The 25,347-nt window shown below is 64.6% G+C and overlaps 1 protein-coding gene across 3 annotated transcripts in view; it reads right to left on the bottom strand.

The window, feature by feature from the left end:
- Positions 1-25,347, bottom strand: part of COL5A1 (collagen type V alpha 1 chain) — a 150,672-nt gene that overhangs the window by 3,928 nt on the left and 121,397 nt on the right. The window contains exons 43-65 of one of the 3 annotated variants that reach the window (XR_014836809.1): positions 24,196-24,303; positions 23,225-23,278; positions 22,961-23,014; positions 22,755-22,862; positions 21,829-21,882; positions 21,623-21,730; positions 20,502-20,555; positions 19,768-19,875; positions 19,180-19,233; positions 18,844-18,897; positions 18,481-18,534; positions 17,901-17,954; positions 17,068-17,175; positions 16,905-16,958; positions 16,752-16,805; positions 16,425-16,532; positions 15,250-15,303; positions 14,449-14,484; positions 14,036-14,089; positions 13,587-13,842; positions 12,826-12,938; positions 8,559-8,757; positions 5,065-5,298 (exon numbers count right to left, since the gene is read on the bottom strand). Coding sequence is in view for 2 of the 3 variants with exons in the window: in XM_085010628.1 (XP_084866754.1) it covers positions 5,065-5,298; positions 8,559-8,627; positions 12,826-12,938; positions 13,587-13,842; positions 14,036-14,089; positions 14,449-14,484; positions 15,250-15,303; positions 16,425-16,532; positions 16,752-16,805; positions 16,905-16,958; positions 17,068-17,175; positions 17,901-17,954; positions 18,481-18,534; positions 18,844-18,897; positions 19,180-19,233; positions 19,768-19,875; positions 20,502-20,555; positions 21,623-21,730; positions 21,829-21,882; positions 22,755-22,862; positions 22,961-23,014; positions 23,225-23,278; positions 24,196-24,303 (2,004 nt within the window). In the remaining variant the exon portion in view is untranslated. 3 annotated transcript variants of the gene reach the window in all.

The raw sequence follows: 25,347 nt of genomic DNA, 5'->3' as shown, positions 1-25,347 counted from the left end.
CGAGGCGGCCTCCACTCTGGTGGCAGAATCCACGAGGGCGCGGCCCCATCTCCCTCGGGGATCACCCCCCGGGCAGCGGCCCCAGGAGCGGGCCCACGTGCTGACCACAGCCTCACAGCGGCACCTTCCACGGCAGCAGCTCGGCAAGCTCTCGGCACCGCTGGGGGCTGAGTGGGTGGGGAAGCCTTTCCCCCGGGGTGGTGTTGGGAGCTGGAGGCAATTGGGTCACGAAGGTGGAGCCTCGTGAGTGGGACAGGTGTCCCCTGAGGAAGCGGCCGGAAAGCTGTCTCTTTATCCCAGAAGGCGAGGGGGCAGCCGTCTCCCTCAGCTGGAGCAGCTCGGACGTGCGGCCTCTAGAACCACGAGACACCTGTCTGTTGGGGACGAGCCCCTGGGTCACGGTACTTTGTGACAGCAGCTCAGACTGACCAAGAGAGAGAGACGCTGGACTGGAATGAGCCACCCCAGATCCCTGCCCCTCAGACCCTGAGTCAGAGGACAGATATTTGTATTTGGAGGGGGGGCGGTTCGCAAGCAATGGATAAGCCACAGGCTCTCTGACTCAGCTTTCTCACCGGGGGACGGGCCGGGAGCTCCACAGAGGCCGTGAGGCTGGACAGAAGCATCAGAGTGGGGCTCCCGCCCAGCTCCACAGACTCGTCCTGCCCCCAGCCCTGCCCTAACAAGCACTTTCTCTACGGCGGTCAGGCTGGGGTCACTTCAGAGCCAGGATGGGCACTTCAGAGCCACAGACCCCCCCTGGAGCTCGCGAGCACTGCCGCTCAGGCCCCATCCCCAAGACGGGATGGGGAGCCCAGGGTGGATTCGGCGTCTGTATCGTTCAGATGCCTCTTGGCAGTTCTGGCCCGCGGGGCTCACAGCCTCCCCTGCCGGAGGGACCTGCACAGCCGGCCGGGTGCTCGAGGGCACAGGCTGCAGGCTTCCTGGGGGAGCACGGCCGGAATGGGGACACCCCTCGCATCAGCCTGGAGATGGCCACACTCTGACGCCTGGGAAGGGGCTAAGGACCGCTGCAGCCTCAGAACTGCCGGAGGACTGGCCAGGCAGCCGGCTGGACACACAGTCCCAGAGGATATGGCCGTTCGTGCCCCTCCAGCCATGAAGCCCGGGGAGAAAGTGGACCCTTTGCCCTCCCTTGCCCAGTCCAGCGAGGCGAGGCCAGAGTCCACTCTGCCGGCCTCGGCTCTGCCCCTCACCAGTCCGACCACTGCCCGGCAGGGACTCAGGTGACACGGCTGCCTGGCCTTTGCTGGGCCTCTGGAAGGCACTGCCGTCAAGGGAAGCAGTGCGGGCCTTGGCCACGGGCGGCCTGAGCCTCCACGCCAGCGAGCTGGGCAGCCCCAGCCACGTCTCACCCCGTGGGATGGGCGGACAAACAAGCCTTGGCGGGGGCAGCGTGTGCCTCTTCCTCCTGCAACAGGCAGCAGCGGCGGCGCCTGCCAAGCTGGCAGGGGGATTTCTCCCGATTGATGGGGCTCCGGCACTCCAATTACCAGCGCCCTTAGAGAGGGCGTCTGTGAGCAGCCCGCCGTCCATGCAGCGGCTCCGTTACCTGTCATTCCCGAGGCATAAACAACCATTAAAGGCTGGCAACGGCCCCCCGGGGTGCGCAGAGCTGCACCACGATGAGATTTACGTGGCTCCTCGGGCCTCCTGCCCCGTGATTTGTGCTTCTCCGCAGGGCCGGCCCCACACGGTGGCCCGTCCATCAGGCTACACAGCCAGCGTCGGAATCTCGGTGTCTTCAGCCCTTATGACAAAGTGAATCAGGCAGGGCCCCCGGGGGTGGCGGGCCTCTCTGCACCAGCGAACGTGCAGGGCCTCGGGCCTCCAGCAGGGTGGGCTGGGAGGTGGGCTGAGCAGAGCACTGGCCGCTCCAGACCGTCCTTTGGAAGCAGCCCCAGGCCCTAGGCCTCCCCTCCCCGTAACACCGTCCCGCCTGCCCGCCAGCCAGCTTCCTCCAACAGCAGGTGATTCTGTTCGGACTCTTCTCCTTCCAGAAGTAAAACTGTCCGGGGAGGGAGCAGTCTTCCTTCCCTGGCTGAGAGCCAGGCCAGATAGTCCCATGATGCTATGTCTTGCCTCTGCCTCCGAGATGACCAGAGAACCACCAGGGAGCTCAAAAATGACCACCAGGACTCCGGGCATTTGGGCAGCTCCTTGGATCCACGTGGTTGATTCTATGAAGAAGCTCGCGGCCCGGACTTCACCTGGATCTCAGCTTCACCGGTTCTGGCCAGCCGCTCCGCCTGGACAGGCCTGGCTTCTCGGGGTGGAGGTGAAGGAGCCGGGTCCTTTGGGCCTTCTGAGCGATGCCCAAATCTTTGTCCTTCCTGTGGGTGGCAGCTCTGCTGGGGCAGTTTTGCCTCGACCCCCAGGGGGCGTGTGGCAACGTCTGAAGGAACTTCGGATTGTCACACGGAGTGGGTGGAAGACCTAGCGGGTCAAGCCCAGGAGCTGCTCAACACCCCACTGTACAGAGACCCCCTCTCCTCCCCCACTCTGGCCCCCAAAGCTGAGAAACTCTGGGCTAGAACCAGGTTGCCTCCGCGTGACTTAAGGGAGCGGAAGAGAGAGAAGTGGAAATTACGGGCAGGCAGGCTCACTGCTCAGAAAAGCTCCCTAACACGAAGGCGTCGCACCCGCAGCCTGGGCTGCCTCAGGGGGTCATGAGCGCCCCGTGGATGGAGGCATTCAAGGAGCAGCTGCACAGGAAGGGACTACGGTGTGAAGAAGGCTGGGGTGGGAGCTCTGAGATGTCTCTGTCATCCCGAGGGCCCCGGCAGGTCGCTGGACCGTTATTCTGTACCCACAAAACAGTGAACGCCCTGTTCAACGGGGGCACCAGGAGCGGGCGGTGCTCCTGGTGGCATCTGGTGTCTGGGGGCGGGTGATGGCCTGAAAGGCCCAAGCAGCGGGCAGCGGCCGCCGATGCTGACAGCACCTCAGAGAGACTGGCCCGGAGGGAGAAGACTCTGGATGGTGGGGTCAAGGGCGCTCCGAACTCGAGCCTGGATGGGGATGCCTGAAGACCCAGGAGCCGGGTTCTGAGTTGGACAGCAGTGCTGGAAACTTTTGCGCCGGGGTGGGGGTGGGGGGCTTTGAGAGAGGGATGGGAGCGCCTGGGCCTCGCCTGGAAGTTCTGAAGAGGGGGGAAGCCTGTCTGAGCTGGTTAGGGAGCCTAGGCCCCCTGCTCTTAAACCTCAGAAGGTTCTTTGCAAGATCCGTTTTCCCAGCATCCGTTCCAGAGAATGGTCCGCAGTTCCAGAGGATGGGAACGCCGTCTGCCCCTTTACCAGGTGATTGATTTCCAAGGGGCCAACGAGAGCGTTTCCCTTTGCGCCGTGGACGCCAGGAAGCTCAAAGCCCCACTCCGGCTCTGCCCCGCGGGCTGGACCTCCACCAGACTCCTCATTTCTTTCTCCAGCGCCACAGTGGCTGCCGTGGGTCTTGCCTAAAAATAGTCCCAGGATCGGGGATTCTTCTCGGGCTCTGGCAGCCGAATGTGCTTCTGAGCTCTTTTGAGGCACATTCCTCCTGGAACCACCCTGTGACGGGGGTGCTATTATTATCTTCGTTCGTGGGAGGCAGATACGGGGGATAATCTTACTCAGTGCCTCACGACCTGCGGGAAGCAGCCTGCGATTCGTGCCAGGAACGTGAGCAGGTGCTGGGCAGCCGAGCCCCTGGGTGCCTCTGGATCCCTTTCCCCAGGGAACCGCATCCCTGGGCCCTTAAAGAGGGACACGCCCTGAACATTCCAGCCAGCTTGGAAGGGCTGACCCGCGGCAGCGGTGGCGGTGGGGGGTCGGGCGCCCCGAGAAGGCTCTTCCTCCAGGCACCCCGGCCTCAGGCCTGTCCTGAGCACACTCACCTCCAACCCACAGGGGAGCCCCCGGGGTTATAAACTAGACCCTTCTGTGGGGAAAAGGACCAGAGGGGGAGGCTCAATGGGACCTTGGGTCCATCCAAGACCTGCTCGCCTGGGGGTCAGCTCGGCCCCCCTGCTTTCCTGCCTGACCAAGCCTGCTCTGCAGAACCGTCCCAGCCACTCTGGCCCAGCTAAGCGGCCGGACCACCTTGGCCATCAGGGAGCACCCTCAGATGCCACATGTGCATGGGACAGGAACACGAAGCAGAGAGACCTGGCCGGGCACCGAGGGGGGAGCGCACACTAGCCCGTCCCCAGCAGGAGCTGTCTCGGGCTGGGTCTCTGGGGAGCAGGTGATGAAAGTCCGGGGGTCCGATATCAGATGCGACCACAAGACCCACAGAGACAGTGGCTTCCTGGTGACTCCCCACCCCCACTGCCCCCGACCTGCCTCCCGCCTCTGAAAGTCTACACGGGGGGCGTGTCCGAGGGTTTGGCCAGGACTGGGTCACGTGCACGGCTGCACTGAGCAACGCAGGGACAGGACACGGCTCAGATCCGTGGGCTGCCCAGGGCGGATGCAACCCCCGGAGGGCCAGTCCAAGCGGCTGACCCTCCCTTGCGGGTCACAGGTGGGGGGCAGAGGGGGCAGGTGTAGGGGCCAGGCAGTCCTGGCCCCGACGGACCCCTGGCCCCAAGCAGAGCATCTTTCCCAGAGGACAGCCTGGGGTCCAGGGCCATGACCCGGCTGGGGCCGGGCTGTCACGGGAGTGACAACGTCACCACCCCCTGAGTCTGCAGAGCGCTGCCCAGCATAGCAACACTCTCAGGAGCAAACCCAGCCCCAGCTCCGGCCGTCCCCAGAACAGGAGACACCTCTCGTTTCCGAATGGGAGCAAGAATACGTCACATCGCACCAGGCACGGGGTCAGGGACCTGGGCTCCTGGCCTTTGCCCTCCGAACCCCAGCACAGCGGGAAGGCCCCCGCGGCTCGCGGGGGAATCCACATCCACCAGCCACGCATCAGCCACGCCACGCCCAGGCCCTCACTGTACCCGGCACGCAGCCCGGCGCCTGGCCCACGGTAGGCGCCCAGGAAATCCGTGCCGACGGAATGAATGAGCCACAGAGGCCGTCCCCACCCCGTCCCGGCGGGCGGCGGGGCACTCACAGCGCAGCCGTCCACCAGGGCGCGGATGTAGGGGCTGTTGTCGTAGGACATCTCCTCGTCGTTGGAGCCCAGGAAGCGCATGGCCTTGTCGTAGCCTCCCGTGGCGGCGTCCTGCCAGGCCACCGACTGGTAGCAGTTATAGGTGATGTTCTGGTGGGCAGAGGCGCTCAGCAGCCGCAGGAAGGTCATCTGGACCACGCCCACCGGGTTGCCCTCGGCGTCCACGTAGGAGAGCTGCGGGGGACAGGGCGGGAAGGCTCAGCAGAGGGCGCCCCGCAGCGGCAACGCCCCCGGGCCACACGCCGTCTCCTCTGGAGCACGAGCCTCGCCAAGGGCACCGCCTGGAACCGTGCCACGCGCCCCATCCCCAGGCCAGCACGCGCTGGCTCTCTTGGGGGTGCCCTGGAGCAGAGAGAACCATGCCACCGTTCTTTCAGGGACCTCAATGAGCCACCCACACTCCTCTTTGCCCAGATGCTCCCTTCTCATCCGCCGGGGCTCTGCTCAAATGCTTCCTCCTCCAGGAAGCCTGCCTGGGTTGGGTGCCCTTACCCACCTTGGCCTGGCTCCGTGTCCATCTGCCCTACCAGCTGGAAGGCCCTCCACAGCACAGGCGCCTGGCCTGCAGCCCTCCCTGGACCCTGAGGGCCCTGAGGGCAGGAGGGCCTGGCGTAGGTCCCTGTCACTGTGCCCGAGGCCAGCAAAAGGCAGGCACGAGTGAGATGGTGTTAATAAGTGAAGATCAATGGCCGATCGCCCCTGATGTGCAAGGACCAGGCCAGGACCAGGACAACTGGGGACAGCAAGGACCAGAGACCCTGGGAGGAACAGGCCGGCTGAGGTGCTTGGCCAGCAGTCAGGACGCTGGCCTGGGGAAGGGTCACAGGCCGTATGGCCAAGAGCCAGAGGGCTGAGGGGACCGGGCACCCGCCTGGGGGCACACGGGGAGGCCATTCCTGCCCCTTCCGGGGTGCGCGCTCCAAGGGGAAGTGGGGTGGGCCGTCCTGGGGCCCGGGGCACTCAGCTTTGCCCACGCCCAGCGGGGCACCCCGGGGGCTTTGGCAACATGACTGTGAGGCCCTGCTCTCTGCTGGCAGACCCAGGGCAAGGCCCCGGGGGGTGGCAGGCTGGTTCTCTAGAGACTTGTCAGCCTTGCTGGCTGGACAGGCGCTGGGCTGTGAGCTCAGCGGGACGCGGGCCGGTGTCGGGCGGCCGGAGGGACACCTTGGTCTCTGCACCTTCTGCAATCAGCGCTTTCTGCGCACTGGACGCGCCGGCGGGCGGCCCCGGTCCTTCCCCCCGGGATCGGGCGCGCCTCTCCTTCCCCGAAAGCCCTCCTCACGAGCCTGCAGCGGGAGCCTGGCCGGGCGCGGTCCCATCAGACGACGGGGTGCCTCCCTGCCCCACGGCCTCTCGCCCGCTGCTCTGTCTCCCACCCGCCCCAGCCCACCCCAAAGACCCGAGCCGACCACACGAGGGAGGATTTAAACTGATGCTCTCTGCTCATAGATACGCATGTCATTAGGGCTGAAGGCAGCAGGCCAGGCCTGGGTCCTGCTCCGGACACCGGCTTGCCCCCGGGACCAAGGAGAGAGTATACCAACCGCAGTCTGGACGTCAGGTGCTCCTCCTGGATGGAAGGTGACTGACTGGGGGGCGGGTGCATGCACAGAGGGAGGCAGGGGGTGGGAGCGCGGGTGCTGGGCGCAGAAGGACCTGAAGCCCCGGTGCCAGGCAGGGTGGCAGGAGGCCCGGGAACGGCTAAGCCCCTGCCCCGTGTTGGGAGCCCCGAGCCCCGCGTGAGCCCCTGCCCTTCCTGAGGAAGGAATCTGCAGGATTGCCTCGGGTGGGATGCCCGGGGCAGCCAGCCCACCAAAGCACCTGTTCCTTCAGGGAGGGGCCTGCACCTATGCCGCCCCTGCGCCAGTCACAGGGAGGCAGAGATGACACGGGGAAAACGCAAAGACTGCTGCTTCCCCCGTGGACTGTCCCTCCACCTCCAGCCTCGGCCAGCCATTTGCAAGACAGGCCACAAGTGGAGGCAGCTCCAGGCTGGTGGCTGAAAGTGGGTGTCCTGTACCCGCTTCCGCAGGGCGAGGCAAGTGGGCATGGGGTGTGGGGGGGCCCTGTCTGGAGAGGGCGACCAGCACGGCTGCAGAAAGGACCCACCCCCGGGTCCCCCTCCTGCCTTCTGTGTCCACTGCCCCCACCCTCTGTCCACCTCAAGTGTCCCCTACCACCCCCTCCCCTGCTGTTGAGTGGCATCCATTTCAGGTCCTTCTGCATCCCAGCTGCTCCTTCCGAGGAAAACGCCAAGGCAGGAGCAGGGGAGGGGGCACAGCAGGAGAAGCGGGAGGGTGCCCGAGGCCCCCGCACAAGGATGAGAAGAGGGGGTTCCCAGGATGGCAGGGAGAGCGCGAGCCCTCAGTGCGTGGGAAGAGCCTGCGTGACTGGGGATCAAAGACACGGGGAGAGGGTGATATTAACGGGGCGCGTGGGCGCCTCTGGGTCTCGGAAGGAGGGTGCTGGGTGCGGCGGGCAGAGGCTGGCAGGAGGCCCTGCTCTGAGTCCTGGGGGAGCGTGGCCGGCTCTGCCCATGCCGAGCCCCCAGGGAGGCTGGGGACAGAGGGCAAAGGGTCAGGCCCAAAGCCGTGGGACCCGAGAGCTGGCTTCCGGGTGAGAAGGACGTCCCTCAAGGGCAGCCCAGTCCAGACAACCGCGGGAAGCCAAGAGGCTCTCGGGGCACCTGCACCGCGGCCACATCTGGAACCTGGTTCCCTAACGTGACGGACGAGGGCACAGAACTCTTTGTCTCATTCCAGAAAAGGGCCCCAGGCCACCTCCCGAGATGCTGGGGAAACGCTCGGCGCTGGAAGCAGCCACAGACCTCCTGAGAGGGGTCGGGCCAGCCTCGGTCCCTATGCTGGCTGGAGAAGCATCGTGGTCGGCTAGTTCAAGGGCGCCTGCTGCCGTTCACCTCTGGGGCAGGCACTTTAAGACTGGTTCTCCCAGAGTAAAACAGGGACCCACGTGGCCTTGGGGGGCTGTGGCAGAGGAGCCCACAGCCCCGCTGGCGATCCCAACGGCTCCCCGCCCCCAGCCGCAGCCGGGGCAGGGCACAGGGGACGGGCCCTGGGAAGAACCAGGAAGTTTCATGGGCCTGGACCCACTTCATCGCCGCCGCCCACGAGGTCTCAGCAAATAAGCCCTGCAGGCCTGGTGTCTCTGGCCTCCCTCCTGGCAGCGCCCAGCTGGGGCTCTGGGCGCCCTGCGTGCCAGCCACATGCCCTCCACCTGAGCAGAAAACCGTCCAGCTGCTCCCGGCTCAAGTGAACCCGCGTCGGGGTGGCAGGAGGGGCCGGCCTGAGTCTGGCGGTCACGGCCGCGGAGCAGCGTGGCCAAAGGGCGAGAGCAGGCGTGGCGCTGGCGGCGATTAGTCCCATGCAGAGCCCAGCCAGGCCGTGCCGCAAGCAGACAGCCCCGCGGCCACTTACCAGCGACCCTCGCTTGTACTGACTGTACCAGGTGGAGGGCAGCTCTTTGGGCCAGCGGGCCATTTTACTCTGCAAGATACGAAACGGGCGCGTTTAAACGACACCGCACACGCGCCGGAGGCCACCTTACCAGTTTGCCGCGCTTGAATTCACTGAACCAGGAACCCGGGTTCTCTTTGGGCCAAGAAGTGATTCTGGCCTAAACATCCAGGGGGAGAAGGGGAGGGAGAGAAACAGAGAAGGAGAGTGTTATTTCTCCCGCCTCCGCCGGGAGCGCTCCCGCGTCCTGCAATCACGCCTCTCGGCCGGAGATGCCGCCGCGCCGGCCCGGAGATCCCGCAGGTGCCCTCCAGCTGGGCGCTCGCCCCAGGACGGGCCCAGGGTCGCGAGGGGCACGGGCGAGCCCCGGTGCTCTCCAGGCGCCTGCTCCTGCTACCCGTGCAGGAGAGAGCCTGCATTTCACCCGTTCTGCGTGTCAGGCACCCAGCACAGAGCCCGCACTTCGTAGCTGCAGGAAGACGCTGGTGGGCTGAGCGGTGAAGGGAGGAATGGGGAGGCTCTCAGTCCCCACCCCCCAACAGAGAGAGGGATGACGACAACAGGGACCAAGGGGCCGAGGGAAGGCCAGGCGTGTGGGCACCCGCCCACTGAATCCTGTGACGCGAGGGCCATGCCTCCACCTCCAAGGACTCTCCCTGGGACAGAGCAGGCGGGACACCCTGCTGGGGTCAGCTGGGTGTGAGGTACGTGTGAGTGTGTATGCATGGCGTGTGCAGTGTGTGGGGAGGGGGCATGTGTGGTGTGTGTGTACACGGCGTGTGCAGCTGTGTGTTGTGTACATGCTGTGTATAGTGTGTGTGTACACAGCAATGTGCACTGTGTGTGAACACACTGAGCTGTGTGTGTGATGTACATGGCATGTGCAGTTTGTGTTGTGTAACATTGTGCGTTGTGTGTGTACATGGCATGTACAGTGTGTGTACACGCTGTGTGCTGTGTGTGTACACAGTTTGTGCAGTGTGTGTACACGGCATATGCACTGTCTGTGTGTACATGGTGTGTGCACTGTGTGTACATAGCATGTGCACTGTGTGTGGTGTACCCAGCATGTGTGTGCGTACACGTCATGGGCTGTGTGTGATGTACATAGCGTGTGCACTTTGTGTATTGTCTAACACTGTGTACAGTGTGTCTGTGCACATGGCATGTGCACTGGTGTGTGTGCATACATAACACAGCATGGGCAGTTTGTGTGTTGTGTACAAGCTGTGTGCTGTGTGTGTGTGTACACGGCATGTGCACTGTGTGCAGTGTGCATGGCATGTTCAGTTTGTGTGTTATGTACACACTGTGTGCTGCATGTGTACATGGCATGTGCACTGTGTGTGGTGTGCATGGCGTGTGCAGTGTACATGCTGTGTGCTGTGTGTGTGCACACAGAGTATGCATTGTGTATGTACGTGTTGTGTGTGTACATGCTGTGTGCCCTGTGTGGTGTACACAACATGTGTGTGTGTATATGCCATGTGCAATTTGTGTCATGTACATGCTGTGTGCTTTATGTGTGTACACGTCATGTCCAGTGTGTGTAGACACGGCATGTGCACCTGTGTGTGTGTGTGCACGCAGTGATCTGTGTGTGTGATGTACACAGCATGTGCAGTTTATGTGTCATGTACATGCTGTGTGTTGTGTGCATGTACGTGGCATTTGCAGTATGTGTACACAGTGTGTGCACTGTGTGCGGTATGCATGGCATCTGGACCTTATGTGTCATGTACACGCTGTGTGCTGTGTGTGTGCGTGATGTGTGCACTGTGTGTGGTGTGCATGGCATGTGCAATTTGTGTGTCATGTATATGCTGTGTGATGTGTATGTACACGGCTTGTCTGCTTTGTGTCGTGTACATGCTGTGTGCTCTGTGTGTGTACACAGCGTGTGTGGTGTGTGTGTACACAGCGTGTGCGTTGTGTGTGCAAATGGTGTGTGTACTGTGTGTAGTGTACATGGCATTGCAGTTTGTGTGGTCTACACGGCATGTGCAGTGTGTGTGTCATGTGCATGCTGTGTGCCCCGTGTGTGTACACGCCATGTGCTGCATGTGCAATGTACATGGTGTGTGCAGTTTTTGTGTGTTGTGTACACGCTGTGTGCTGTGCATGTGTACACAGCGTGTGCAGTGTGTGTGGTGTGCAGTGTGTGTGATGTATATGCGTGTGCTATGTGTGTGTGCGGTGTAGATGGTGTGTGCAGCGTGTGTGGCTGGGAGCATGGGGAGTCGGTGACCTGTGACCCCGGCTCCTCCGTGGGAGCAGCAGTGTCACAGGTCATGGGAGGGGCAGCACCCCCTTCCGGGGAGGCGGGGCTCCCTCCGGGTCTGCTCTGCAGAGGACAGGGCCTCAGACCCCGAGAGCAGCACCAGCAGCCCTGGTGACACTGCGGCGGAATAAACAGATGAATGAACCCTCCCTCCTGTGGTCCTGTGGGAGGGGACCTGCTGCCACTCCAGAAGCAGAAGCTCGGGGGCCGCCTCTGCCCGCGGTCTGCTTGCTGCAGGCACAAAGACCCCGGGTGGAATGACAGTGCCCGCGGGTCCAGCCTGTTCCTGGGCGTCCCTCAGGTCCTCTGCTTGGGCTCCGTCCCCTGGCTTCTTCCCCCGAGCTGGCCTCAAGGAGCCCGCGGAGGGGCCTCATGGAGGAAGAGCAGGTCCGCCTGCCCCCTGCCCCTCAGGACGGGCCCACCTGCTCTCAAAGCCGCCGCCCATCAGCTCTGTGCTGGGATAGCCCAGGGGCTTCCCTGGGGCAGGACCAGTGGCGCGGGCGGGGGGCCGCCCCCACATTTGCCCTCCATCCTCTCCCCTCCCCTCCGATGCCGAGGAGCCCAGAAGCCCAGGCGGCCGGCAGGGGTCTCAACCCACAGGAGGCTGAGCGGCTGTGGCCCGAGGACCCCTGGCAGTCAGCACATGTGCAGAGAGAGAGCCAGGAGCTGTGGGGTCACTCGGCACCCCCAGCCCGCCCTCTGCTTGGCACCACCACCAGCTGGGCTCCTGGGGGCATCGTGCTGGCTCTTGGGCAACGAGGCCGCTTTCAGAGGGCAGACAGCACCAGGCAGGGTAGGACACGGCATCTTCACCGGAACTTCCTCCCGAGTCTCTGACAGACACAAGGGTCCCGAGCTTAGAAATTTCTTTGGAGCCACAGGGGTGTTGCAGGTTCCCAAGGATTTCAAATGCATAAAGCAGGGGTCCCCACATTGTCCTGGTCAGCACAGAGCCCACGGGGGTGCTGGACCTTCCCACAGTGACCGTGAGTTTAGGGACAGGGGACGTGCCCAGGAGAAGGCAGCTGCTCTCCTAGAGGGAAGCACTCTGGACGCCGAGGCTGCAGGGAGTCCGAGGACCACAGGCTGCCCGCCCCTGCCGGCCCGGGCCTGAGCCTCCAGGAACCCCCTGCACAGGACAGGGAGCCTCTGTGACAGACGTTACAAGGAGGGTCTGGTCAGGCCGACGCAGCGGGCCCTGCGGCCAAAGTGCCCTCCATCTTCCCAGGTAAAGACCGCACCCTCTTCCCTCACCTGCCCCGGGCCCAAGCGGGCGGGGCTCCGACGCACCCTCGAGAGAAAGCAGTGCGTGCGCCCCACGCGCCACCCACGTGCCACCCACACGCCACCCACACACTATCCCCACACCATCCCCAAGCGCCACCACACACACTGGTTCACCCCTGTCTACACTCGGAGATCCCACCCTGGAGGTGAGGCCTCTGAAAGGCCACAGAGGTGACTGTGAAATGGACACGTCACAAAATCTCAATGGATCAGAACCTTGCTAAGCCCAATTTTCTCCTAAACAGGCTTTAAAGGCGGGCAGTGTGCTGGGGAGGCAAGCCGACGCTAAGTAAGGACCTAGGCAAACACCAGCTTCCAAATATGTCTCTGGGACTCGTTTGCCCAAAAGTCCTTCCATGGGCTTCGGGCTGGTCTGCGGTCAGAAGGACAGGGTCACTTCAGGACGGACTGGACCAAGCGGTGGTTGAAACCCCAGTGTTGGGTGGGGGGAGCCGGCCACCCCTCAACCTTCCGCGAACCGAGGCTGCACGCAGCCCCTCCCATTGCTAGAAACGTCTCCTTAGAGCAAATGCGAGTTGACTTCTGGAGGAAAAGTCCTGATTTTGCAACTGGCCCGTGTCTGCCTTCCATTCCCTAAGACGCAGACACGGGAGTGGCGTGCGCCCGGCCCGGGCGGGAGGCGATCGGGCCGGTACTCACCCCTTCGGACTTCTTATCGGGGAAGACGCACGTGGACCCTCCGGCCGTGAAGTTGCAGTAGACTTTGAAGGAGTCCCTGGAGCAGCCTTGGTTTGGGTCCACCCAGTATTCACCTGGAGGGAGGGGGGGCGGTGCGTGAGAGCGGGTCCCGGACGGTTCCAGGAGCAGCCACGCCGTCTCCGCTCGGCGGTCACGGCCGGGCCTGTCTGGGGTCTGTCCGATGGCACGCTGCTGCTCACCCCTCCTTCCCAGAGGGGGAACCACATGCTAACGCGGTGTCATCTTTCAGTGGGTTATTACTGCCAAGAACGGGACTGATTTGCATTTTTGTGATATTCTGGAGGCTCAGTGGTGCTTTCTGAGTGTGCCCTTCGACGCCAGCGCGAGGGCCAAGATGAACCAGCAGTGGCAGCCAAGGTCGCGTCAGGGCTTGCCCTGCGCAGGCCCAAAGCATCTCAGACACTTTACACATGTCCCCGGAGAGGCAGGTGTTTCTAGGTGGGAACCTGGGGCTCCAGGGGAGCAGGTGCCCTGCCAGACAGCAGCTGAGATTAGAGCAGACCCCAGCTCCGTGCGATCTCATGGCTTTGACCTCTTCTCCTGGCCTTTGAGGACAGCCTCCCCTCCTCGTGCGACACCTCACCAGGTGACAGGGGGAGAGGCCCGCACGCCCACCGCCCAGGCGGGGCCGCTGCCCCCGAACCCGGCTGCCCTGTCCTGCCCCCCTGCCCTGATGTCGGGGCCCGGGCGCAGCCGCCTACCGTCCGGGAAGTCGGGGTGGCAGAGCTGCAGGTCCTTGCAGGTCCGCGCCGGGTTCTGCTGCGTGCCCAGCGGCCGCTTCATCTGCTCGATCTCCAGCTTCAGGGAGTTGAGCGAGCCGAAGATCTCCTCCATGCCGTCGGCGTAGTCCATGTAGTTCTCGGCCTCCCCCTCGTCCATCAGCTGGCTGGCGTCGATGTTCCGCCGCGTCCTGGACGCCTGGATCGGCAGCGGCTGGATGACCTCGCCGGGGGGGCCCTGGGGGCGGAAGAGGGGCAGCCGCGGGTGGGAGGGGGCTCTGCCTGACGCGCCGTCCCGGGACAGCGCCCCCGCCCCAGACACGCTGCACAGCACGCCAAGATCTAACCACGTGGACTGCGGCTTCCACGACTCCCTGGCTGTTAGGAGACCCCCCCGCCCCCCGACTCCCAGGCCTTCGAAGGCTACTCACCGGCGGGCCGGGGGGTCCAGGGTGGCCTGCCTCACCCTTGGGGCCAGTTGGACCCTGGGGGGAAGAAGAGAACCGTCTCACTCACCGAATCCACCCCGGGGTCTGGAATGTTCCCCAGAAACACGGGAGAAGGCGGAGGGGCAGGCCTGACAGGCAGGGCCGCCCAGTCCTGGGTGTGAGAACTGGACACCCCGTGCTGGGGACTGCGGGGGACAGGGCCCTTTCTGGAAGGCAGGGAGCCAACAGCCCAAATGCCTGGCCTGTGACGGCTCAGGGATGCCAGCCGCAGAGGAGGCCGTGACCTCTGGGCCCATGACTCAAGGGGGCAGGGGGACCCCAGGGTGGTTCCCGTCCCAGGGGACACACATGCCTCCCCCAGGGTGACGTGGGCCGGCCGGGGGGACACCACTTACCGAGGAGCCCTTAGCACCTTTTGGACCAGGGGGGCCCTGCGGAGAGAGGGGCGGGGGTCAGCTGGGGGAGGCCCCTTCCCTCCGGCCCCGCCTTCACCCCCTCGCGCGCCCGTGCTGCCCTCCTGGAAGCCAGGCTTGTCCTTGCTTGACTGCTGAGGGGGTGAGCGTGGCTGGCTGGCACCCACATGGAGGCAGGGAGGGTCCCTGGGTCCCGCTCAGCCTCCCGCCCTCCCCAGCAGGGAGATCAGAGCTCCGACCGCCAGGGTCAGGGGTCCACGAGGGCAGGCTGGCCTCAGAGGCCCGGACACCGAGCCCCACCCCACCCCCAGCCTGCAGGGAGGCCCAGCGTCGGGTCACGGGGACCCAGGCCCAGGCGGGCCTCAGGTTACTGATTTCAGGTGAGAAGAGATTTGAAGGTGGGGGGGAGGCTGCGTTTGGAGTTTGGGGGGCTCCAGCTACGTGGGGGAGGCCCCAGGCTGGGTGCCTAGAAGTGGGACCCCAGCTCCAGTCGGGGCCGGCCTGGGCCTGTGCGTGCTGCTGGGGAAGCCGCCGTCGCTGGCGTCAGCGTCCCCCAGATGCCCACAGTGGGTTGTCCGCATGCCCTAAAATGCCCAGAGACAGAGGCTCCCCCGCACCTGACGCCAGAGCCCAGAGGCCCCACTTCCCGGCTTCTGAGCTCGGAACCTGGATGTGAGATACTGAGCAAATCACCCCGGGGGCCCGTGATCCTCCGGCCGTGCACGGAGGCCCTCCCTTCCCAGGAATAACCCAGGGAACCGCACACGGATCCCAGATACGCACCGGCAAGCCTGGGGGGCCCGGGGGCCCGATCGGGCCAGAAGGACCGGTGATGCCCTGGAAGAAGCAGAAACGACCACCGTTTGGACCAGGAGGCGGGCGCGGCCCTCGGCTCACGCCTCTTCCCCCAACGCGGGCTGCGGGCGCGGGAGCCACCCCTCCTGCGGGACCTGAGGGGCTGGAACGCCTGCCGTGAGGCTGAGCCCTCAGGCGCTGCTGCCCCAGCCCGCCTGGATGGACCCCAGTGTCCACGGGGCCTCGGGGAGGTGACTGGGCAGGAACGTGCCCTTCCGATGGTCTCGTGTGAACGGCCCCTGCCTGGTGCCCTGGCTGCTTTCTGCTCACGGCCTGGGTCTCCCCACAAGCCCAGGCCCCCGGCAGGGGCGCAGTAAGTGTCCTGGGGTCCTGTGTGTCCAGTCCGGCCTCCCAGCGGCCCTTCCCACACCTGGAGTTTGCAGCCTCTGAGCTGACCTCTCTCCAGTTCTCGGGGCCACGGGGAGGCCAGGGTGGAGGAGGCGGGGGCTCCCGAGGACACCCCTGGGCCTCCTGGCTCCGCCCCCTCCAGCTCTGCCTCGGGCATCCTGTCCCCTCTCAGGTCAGTTGTGGGCCAAGGTGGGCACAGCTCAGGGGCACGGTCGCACCTGGCTCGGGACGCGGTGACTCACAGGCCGGGATGCGGCCCCGTGACCCTCACGTGGGGGAGAGGAAAGACTGCCTGCCCCGCCCCCACCTCCCCAGCCACGGAATCCAGGGCAAGTGGCCCCAGGTGTAGGACAAGGCAAAACTCGCAGGCCAGGGCTTCCTTTGCTATGGTTCCTGGGGGCTGCAGACCCCAATCGGCTGCAGGAGTTCCCAGTGGAGTCTAGGGTGAGATGTGCACACCTGGGGTTAAGGTGGGAGTGAGGGTGCCAGCGGACAGTCGCCTGGCCCACCCGTGCAAATGCAGTCGAGCACCGACCATCACCTCCGGGCGGTCAGCTGGGCCGGAGGCTCTCACACGGGGTGGGGGGTGGGGCGGGGGGATGACCTGAGGCCCCGGCAGGGTCCGGGCTGGGCTCCCATTCTGCCCCAGGTCCCCGTGCACCCAGGTGAGCCTGTCCTGCTGTCCCCATCTGGATTCGTGGACGTGGGGACATCCTTCCGGCTCTGACGTGACACAGGGCCAGCATCCCACGTACCTGTTCCCCCTTAGGGCCAGAGGAGCCCTGGGGGCCGGGAAGGCCACGGTCACCCTTTTCGCCCTGTTCGCCCGGGGGTCCAATGAGCCCGATCAAGCCTGGATGGCCCTGTGGGAAGAGGAAAGGGCATCTGCGGTGGCGGCGACTCCGGTCCAGCCACCTGGGCCCGGTCCCAGCCACGGTCTTCAAAGCCACCTCTCAGGCCGCCACCCCAAACACGGGACAAACGCAGGGGACGCCCCACATCTTGCTGAGTTTCAAGCGCTGTATTCAAAGGGCTGCGCGTCCCACCAGCGGGGCCCCTGGCGAGGCGTCCCCACGGCTCACCTTTTCCCCTTTGGGTCCAGAATCTCCTTTGAGGCCGGGGAGCCCTGGGGGGCCCTGCGGGGGAGAAGGCAGCGGGATCAGAGGTCTCATCCCCAAACCCGCCCTCCACCGCCGCCGCCGCCGCCGGGGGGCCTCGGGGCATCCGTGACTCACCATGGGGCCGGGGGGACCATCCGGGCCGGGAGCTCCTGGGAGACCTTGCTCGCCCTGAAACACAGTGACCCTCCGCGTGAGCCCCGCCCGGGCTGTCCCCATCCCCAGTCCCACCCCCGCCCAGCATCGCCACCCCGACCCCCAGCCTCCCTGGACCACTCACCACGGGGCCGGGGATCCCTCGAAGGCCATCAGGACCAGGCTTCCCCGGGGCCCCCTGGGGGCCAATGGGGCCAGTCTTCCCAGGAGGGCCTTCCAAGCCGGCTTCTCCCTGCAGGGCGGCAAGGAGGCCAGGGTGGGACACCAATGCTCGAGGGGCCCGTTACCCCTGCCGAGGACTGCTGCTCGGGAACTCCGAGGAGCCTCGGACAGAACCCCGGAGCCCCCCGGATATTCAGGGGCTGCCCCCGAGTCTCCACGTTCCCTACAGCGGCCAAGCCTCCATCCTGCTACGGTCCTCGGTCCTCTGGGCTCCCAACCAACACGGCCGCCGTGTCCTGAGCAGACGTGGGGCTGGACACATTCCCTTGCTGTCTCAGTCAATGCCAGGCACCCCTGGGAGTGGCCCACCCAGCACCTCCCCAGGGCAGCGGCCACGAGGGCTCTGGGTGCTGGGCTCCCTGCTAACTGCACAGCACGGGCCCCCCACCCTCCCTGAGCCCAGCACGGGCCCCGTCTCCACTTCAAATGTGAGGCAGGGTGGCCTGGCCAGGTCAACCCAGGCCCGAGGGCACCCAGCAAGGGCCTCCCCACTCTGAGGATGGCGGGGCAGATGGACCATGGCTCAGGGTCGGGGGCCCCAGAGCCAAGGCTCGGCCAGGCCACCGCACTCTGCTCAGACTGTAGAGACAGCTGGCTGCCCTCTGGGCCCCACCAGCTCCTGGCTGCCTCAGCAGCTGGGCACCTCCGAGCACGTGTCTACTCCACACCCACGGGGCCCTCGGCGCACTCTGGAGGGTCACGGCCACAGCCTCGGCCGGGCCAGAAAGCACTTACCTTGGCTCCTTTCTCTCCCTGTCTGCCTTCGGGGCCTGCGGGGCCGGGCGGACCCTGGGAGGAACAAGAGGGACCATGTGACAAGGGAGCTCGTGGAAGCTGAGTGGAGGGGGACAGGCCTGGGGGGCAGGGAGGGCGTGCAGGTCACTCCCAGGATCTCAGAAGGAGCCCCGGGAGCTCTGGTTCTGGAAAAGGCGGCTGGGTCCCTGGGGGGCTGGGGGTGCCAGCAGCCTTGTGTTTCGGGGGGCTCCTGCCCTGGCCGCACAGCAAGCGGCCCAGTTACCGCAGCATCAGCAAAAGGCCTTTTCGCTTGTTGTGATTTTTCCAAAGGTCTGACCCAGGGGAAAGGGGGTTTTTCCAGCTCCGTGGGTGTTTTTCTCCCACCACGGCTGTTCCTGGCGTGTCAGCAGTTGGCCCACCCTAAAAGGAGCGGCTCATCGACCCAGCAGGGCTGAGATTTGATGATGTGGCAGGAAGCTGAGCCGGAACGCACTTCCAACAGAAGCACCTTCCTCACGGGGTCCGAGCCGGGGCGGGGGCGGGGGGACTGAGGGGCCAGGGCCCCTGTAGAAGCACTTACCCTTTTCCCTGGAGGCCCAGATGGACCTGGCTCACCAGTAGGGCCCGGGGATCCCTGGGGTCAGAGACAGAACAGAGAGTTTGGGAATCAGGCCCGTCAGATGAAGACGTGGCGGGTCTGGGGTCAGAGGCGACGGAAATGCAGAGACGTTGGGTCTAGTCTGTCCTCAGCCAGCCTTGAACCTGCCCCGCTCTTCTCTGGCAGAATTGGTCCTGGAACCTCTGCCCCCACCTCTGCGTGGGCGCCTGGGCCGCAGCAGCCTGGGGACCCGCTTGCCCCCCGCAGTTCTGCTGCATTTAGGGGAACGTTCCCACCTCCCCGAGAAGCGGCGACAGGGTCCCTAGAGGCCCCGGGTGGACTCACTGTTTGCCCGGGTTCACCGTCATCTCCTTTGTCACCAGGGGGACCGTCTTGACCCTGTGGAGACACAAGCAAGTTCCTTCTGCCTCCCGGATGCACCTGAGTTCGGGCACCGACTCCCAGTGTCCCCAGTCCCGACCCGAAAATCAAACTCCATCCCCGAGGGGCTGGGAGGTGGGCAGGGCCTGGCCCGTTTCGGCATCAGGTCACAGATGCCGCTGGGAGGTGGCCACATCCCACCGACAGTCATAAAAGAAACATCCAGAAGGAGAGAGAGACGGGCCAGCGAGGCAGGTCTGGGGCTGCGGGGACCCCGGGGCTCTGCCCTTGGGCACCTACCGCGGGGCCAGGCTCTCCGGGGGGACCGGGATCTCCAGGAAAACCGACAGGGCCCTGAAACAGGAAGAAAGGCCGTCGGGGGCTCAGCAGCCAGGCCTGGAGCACCCCGCCACGCAGGCCGCCCACCGTCCACACCTGCGCCGCCCTCGCCCAGAGCACCCCGCCAGCTCTGACACCTCGTGCCCTCCGTACCAGGACGGCCTTTCCAGAACATCGTCTCACGCGAGCCACGCCAGCCCAGAATCGGGCAAGGCGGGGCTGCGCTCTCGCCCCCCAGAGGCCCTCAAAGGCGGCCTCTGGCCCAGCGATCTGCTTCTGGAGCCTCCGGCTGACACCGGAGCCTGGACCTTTAGCTTCTGGAACCTGCTGCGGTGCAGCCCCTCCTGACGCAAAGCCAAGGCAGGCAATGGAGGGGCCACACGGAGCCCGGCCCGTGCACGGGGCTCCCCTCCCCTCCTCTGTTTCGGCTCAGGAGCTGGGGTGGAAACCTCTGCTCCTAAGAACCTCACCCCGAGACTCGGGCGGCCGGGAGCTTTGGCGCCCGGGGCGAGGCGGACCTTGGCCCTGCGGCATCTCACAGGTACTCACGGGGCTGCCTTTGGGACCGTCGTCTCCGGGGGGGCCCTTGGGTCCAGGGGGTCCAGCAGCACCAGAAGGGCCCGACTCGCCCTTCTCTCCTCTTTCGCCTTTGGGTCCCTGGGGGGAGAGGCCAGGCCCGTGTTCCCAGAGCCCGCCTGGAGGCCGCCCAGAGCAAGGACGGCATCAGGTGGAAAGCGAGCATCCCCACGGTGGCCGGGCCCCGTGTCTGTGGGCACCAGCAGCTGCCCGCCGGTGGCGTGGACCCTGAGGGGGCGCAGGGACCCCCGCCCGCCCCGTGGTTCCCAGGTGGAGGAAGCAGCCAGCAGCCCCGGGGACTCTGTTCACCAGGCGCCCCCTGGGCCGGAGCGCCTCCCTCGGGGGTTGGGGATGGGGGCTGGAGAGGACGCCATCCGACCTGTCACGGTCTGAATGTCCCAGGGCTGGGCCGACGGGGTGACAACGGCCCCACTTATGGAAGCCTGTGGGGGGCCCAGAGCACCACGGATGGAGGGCCTCTCGCGGCCAGCTGTCTGCGTGTTTATCACGGACGTGGGGGCAGGCACACACATGCACGCACGCCGGCCCACTCCCCACCACGCTGCCCTTTTTACAGCCATCCCGTGAGGTAGGCACAAGAGGGGACAGGCCTCCCATGTCATGGATGGGAAAACCGAGGCCAAGCAGGACCCTCCCACCCACCCCGTCCGAGCTGCGTCCGGCCCCTGCCCCAAAGCGCCACTCACCGGGGGGCCTCCTTCTCCGGGAAGGCCGGGCTCTCCCGCTTCGCCGGGCTCACCCTAAAGGAAGAAGCGCCACCCGATGGTGTGATGACAGCGGCAAGGAGAGCCGTGGGTCTGGCCGGGGGGGGGGGCAGGGGGCAGGGCGGGACAGCGGTCACTGTCCCTGAGGGTCAGGACTGGAGGGGAGACGGGTGAGGCGTCCAGGGAGAGAGGGGTGACACTGACACAGGCAGGCCTGGGATGGACAGGTGGATGGGGTCGGGGGAGCACATGGGGGTGTTAACCCTGGCTTTCCCCGGGAAGGGGCGCTCCAGGCGAGCTCTGGGGGAGGACCGGGCGAAGCCAGGGGAAAGGAGGCGGGGCCAGAAAACACAGGACATCCTTGGGTGTGCAGGCCCACGGGGGGCACGGGGAGAGGACGCCGCCCCGAGCAGAGGCGGTATACCATTCACGGGGGCTCTTGGGCCGGGGGGGGGTTCTCTGTGATCTTTGTATCGTACAGAACGGGCAGCGACAGAAGACCTCTTTCGATGGAAGGTTCTGGAATGGCGTGCAAGCAGCACAAACGGCAGGACGCCCCCCACCCCCTCCTTCCACCCAAGGGACTGGGTGAGGGCTTGAAAAGGAGCACCAGCTCCTGGGTCTGGGTGGATCGGACTCCAGGGCTGTCTCGCCCACTGCACACACGCGTGTAAGGCATGAGCACACGTGTGCACGCAGAGGCCCAGCGTGCTCACCGGTCTTCTGCAGGCCCAGGCCCTGCACTTAACTGGGTCAGAGGAAGGGGACCTGGGGCTACGACAAAGTAGGGTTTGGCCGAGATGGAACCTGGAAAGGCAGCAACCACTGGCCCCAAGGAACAGAGAGCTGCGTCCATCAGCCCACCTCAGAGGAGGCAGCAGGACCCTTGCTGGCGGTTGTACCGTGTGGAAATTCTGCACAAGGCAGTCACAGGGGCCAGAGGCGGACCCCCAGGCCCACTGCACGCTCTTCTAGTTTCAAAAAGCATCTGATAGGACCAGCCCTGGAAGGCACCTGTACGCCTGTGCCTACGCGGCGGGCACAGCCAGGAACGCGCACATGCACACACTCAGACACCGTGACCGTTTCGGGGCGTGAGTCACCTTCTCTCCCACTGCGCCGGGGTTGCCTATTCCGCCAGGGGGACCTTGCGGTCCGTCGGCACCGGGAGCTCCAGAGGGTCCTCGGGGGCCGGGGGGACCTGGAGGGCCCTGGGAAGAGCAGAGCCATTGAGCGCAGAGAAGATGCAAAGTCCCCCGAAACAGAAGCCAGCTGCCCGGCCAGGTCTCCACGTGCTGGTGACACGTACCATCTGACCCACGTCTCCCGTCTCGCCCTTCTCCCCCGGAGGTCCTGGCAGACCCTGCGAAGAGAAACGCATCAGACACTTGGCAGCCGGCACTGCTCCACGGGACACGCACGCACAGCTTCTGCGGTCTCCCCGGCGCGACCCCAGGCCGAGCAGCCCAAAGGCTCAGGAATGTGGTCTTCCATGCACAGGTACAGAGGAAGAAGCCCCCCAGAACCCCGGGCTCCGAGTCAGCCCCAGAAAACGCTGGAGGAGTTTGCCAAGATTTATGGACAAAGTGCCTATTGCAAAGTCCCATCAAACCATAAACCCTAAAGAGCCAACAGCAGGGAAACGCGTGAATAAGTTATGTCACCACCAGATGCTGGGACAAGGCGCAGCGACCAAACGTCATGTTTTCAACAATAAATAAAAAGGGACGGCTTCAAAGAACACTCAATGCCATTTGACAAGACTCATAAAATGAAGTGGGAAAAGCTGGGCCCAAACGCCGTCCATGCGGCAGGAGGCAGAGCGTGCAGACACCACACAGGAGGAGGCGTGCGTGGGCGCACGGGGGCTGGACGGTGCGGCCACGCGCTGCCGCGCCCCGGGAAGCCACGTCTGTTCCCTTTCTACCAGCTTATCGGTAGGGCCTCGCGTGTCTCCGACAAGCAGGAAGACAGACGCTACCCAGTAAGAGAAGCAGGGCAGGGGCCCCTGGACGTATGGGACTTTGCAGCACTCCATGCACGGGAGCCCCAGGAAGCCCTGCAGCCCTGCCTCAGTTTCCCCATTCTCCAGAAGACAGGAGGGGAGGGGACAGGCGGGGAGGGAGGGCAGGGGACGGGAGGGGAGGGAGGGCAGGGGAGGGGAGGAGAGGCCACAGCAAAGAGGCAGGAATCAGCGGAAGCCGACCCCCAGGCGCTGAGCGAGCTCTGCTGTACCTGCAGCCCCACGGGGCCGGGGGGCCCAGGAAAACCTCTTGGGCCTTCGTCACCTTTCTGCCCAAAAAGGCCCTGCTGGCCTCGGGGACCCGGCTCGCCGTCAGCGCCCTGCAGGGAGAGGGGTGAGCGTGGTGACGACAGGTGCGTGGCCGCGCCAGCTCCGGGGATGGGGGCGCTTTTCTGAGGGTCTTTGACTAGATACTCACGGAGGGGCCCGGCTGTCCGATGGGGCCTTGGGGTCCTGTCGGCCCGGGAGGTCCCTGTGGGGAGAAGACAGGTGGTTGCTGCCGGGTCGCAGCGAGATTTCAACACGGGAGGCGAGCCCACCAGCTGCGAACCATCCTTTAGGGGTGGGGACGTTGTCGTATTTTAAGGGTTGTTGACGCAGGGCTGCGTGTGCGCCATGCCGAGCTCGTGGCCCTGCGCCGTGGCTCCACCGGCGGCCCCAGGCGGCACGCGTGGCCCCCTACCTGCTCGCCTTTGTCGCCCTTGCTGCCCTTCTGTCCCGGCTCCCCGATCTCTCCCTGTGGGAAGACAAGAGACCCCTTTGCACATGATCTGCTCCCCATAATTAATTTTTCTTGGAGATAAAAAAATAATCTCCTCTCCGGGGGGCCCTATAACTTTCCTAAGAAGAAGGGTTTCCATATATTAATTTGATTTCCTTTTGAATAAGAGAGCGAAACGGGACGAGGCCTTGATCTGATGCCTGGCAGGATTTTAGTAGATTTGCAAGCGTGGTAGAACTTTCTCGTAGAAATATCTTCTTTGTTTGTCAAATGGGCCGACACAGCGGTGCAATACAGACGCTTCAGTTCCCGTGCCGCCAAAGTGTTTCTGCAGTGCAGGGCCGTCTCCCACCCCGAGAGGCAAGGCGGCATGGCTGGGGAGGTGACATGGTTGGCAATGCCACTGGAGAGCTCTCATAAAGGGGCGGTCAAACCAAAGAGCTGAATTTCACCGACGTCCAGGCCAGCGCCGGGAGCGCATTGCAAGGACAAGGCCCATCCTTGAGGAAAGGGAGCCTTGATGGTCCAGGTGAAGACATTTAAAACTAGACGTGGAGCAAAACCGCACCCGACTGGCCCCACAGATTTAGAGTTCCAAAACGATGCAGAGCCTTCTTCCCCGCTCTGGCCGCTGCAGCACCTGTCTCTGGCGGCATCAAAACCACACACGAGAAAAGCCGTGTCCGAGTCGCCTCGGGCATGGCAGAGACGGCGTTTGCTAGCACGGCTTGCGAGTTATTCTCAAATCATCCACGGATGCCCAGAAGGGCCATGGGCAGCACAGGGTCCCTCTAGCACCAGAGCCCTGATAGCACCTGCATCCCACGGTTTCAAAGCCCCCCACCCGCCCGGTTCTGACCTGCCAGCACCGGCCAAGCTTGGCCGTGCGTGGTCCAAGGATGGGGATGGGGGCGTCTCTGCAGCCTCCTTACCTTATCTCCATCTTCTCCTGGGGGGCCCACGGGGCCAGCTGGACCAGGGAGCCCCACTGGACCCTGCAGGCCGTCTCGGCCGGCTGGGCCTTGTGGACCTTTCTCACCCTAAAGAGGAGAGGGGGTCCCTGGTCAAAGGCGGCTCCATCCATCAGAGGAACCACCTGCCGCCAGCCCATCCCCTCCCCCGCCCCCAGAGAGGCCCAGAGACAGCTCCCGGGGAGGGACCGTCGCCCAGTCCTTGGTTCTCCGCTGGGCTCTGCGTCCAGCCCTGGATCAGCATCCCGGGCCTCGCTGCGTCTAATGCGCGCCCATCCGAGGAAGAGCTGCTCTTCGACAGACGGGGAGATGGAGGCTTGGGTCACAAGCCACAAAGCCAGGATGGCAACCTGGTCAACCAGCTTTCACAGGCCCATTCAGGCCAGCGACCAGGGGGGCCGGAGCGCCAGCCCCAGCCCCTTCCGAGGAACTGCCCGGTTCTCTGCAAACACCCTCCCGCGGGGCCTGCACGCACGCGCGCACCTGCACACACCCCTTCTTCCTCTCCTCGTAGCTCTGGTTCATTTTCCTCAAACTGCCCCTTGGATAATTTCAACGATCCTTACCACCGGCTTTTACATTCTTCGACCGCAGCGTATAGCGGCTTGCTGTGTAATCTCAGTTTCCAGACCAGGGATAGAACCAGGGCCACAGTGGCGAGGGCACCGAATCCTAACCACTGGACCACCAGGGAACTCCCTGTCCTTCCCAGTTTTACCAGCCATCACATCACCCTGTGAGCAGCTGGAACTTTCTCACCCAAGCCACGAATCCCTTTTCCCAGCAGAACCAGGCCCGTGCACGGGCGGGGGACACAGATGGGACCGTGCACGGCCACTGCTGGACCTCACCAGGGCTGGCACCCTCTCGGGCCCCCTCTCCTCCTTTCCTGCTGCACAGGCAACTTCCCTGATTCCCTTCTCACTGATAGAAACGCTTCCCCAGTTAAGGCAGAAAACGCCGGGCTGACTGCAGCTCACGTGGAACCTTCCTGGCCCGACGCGACACCTGACTTTCACTCGGCCGTTTCTTCTGTGGCTATTCTGGGAGCGTGACCAGCTTTTCCCTGGATGGTGCAACTCGGAGAGGCTTCTGCTCAAATATTTACTCTCT

The sequence above is a fragment of the Sus scrofa genome, chromosome 1 (assembly GCF_054392235.1).
Source record: "Sus scrofa isolate SSC_HxYL_T2T_F1_AM1 chromosome 1, Sscrofa_HxYL_maternal_Yorkshire_Landrace_v2.0, whole genome shotgun sequence".
Lineage (NCBI taxonomy): Eukaryota > Metazoa > Chordata > Mammalia > Artiodactyla > Suidae > Sus > Sus scrofa.
The sequence above is the reverse complement of the archived record's forward strand: the minus strand, read 5'-3'. Positions and strand labels throughout refer to the sequence as shown.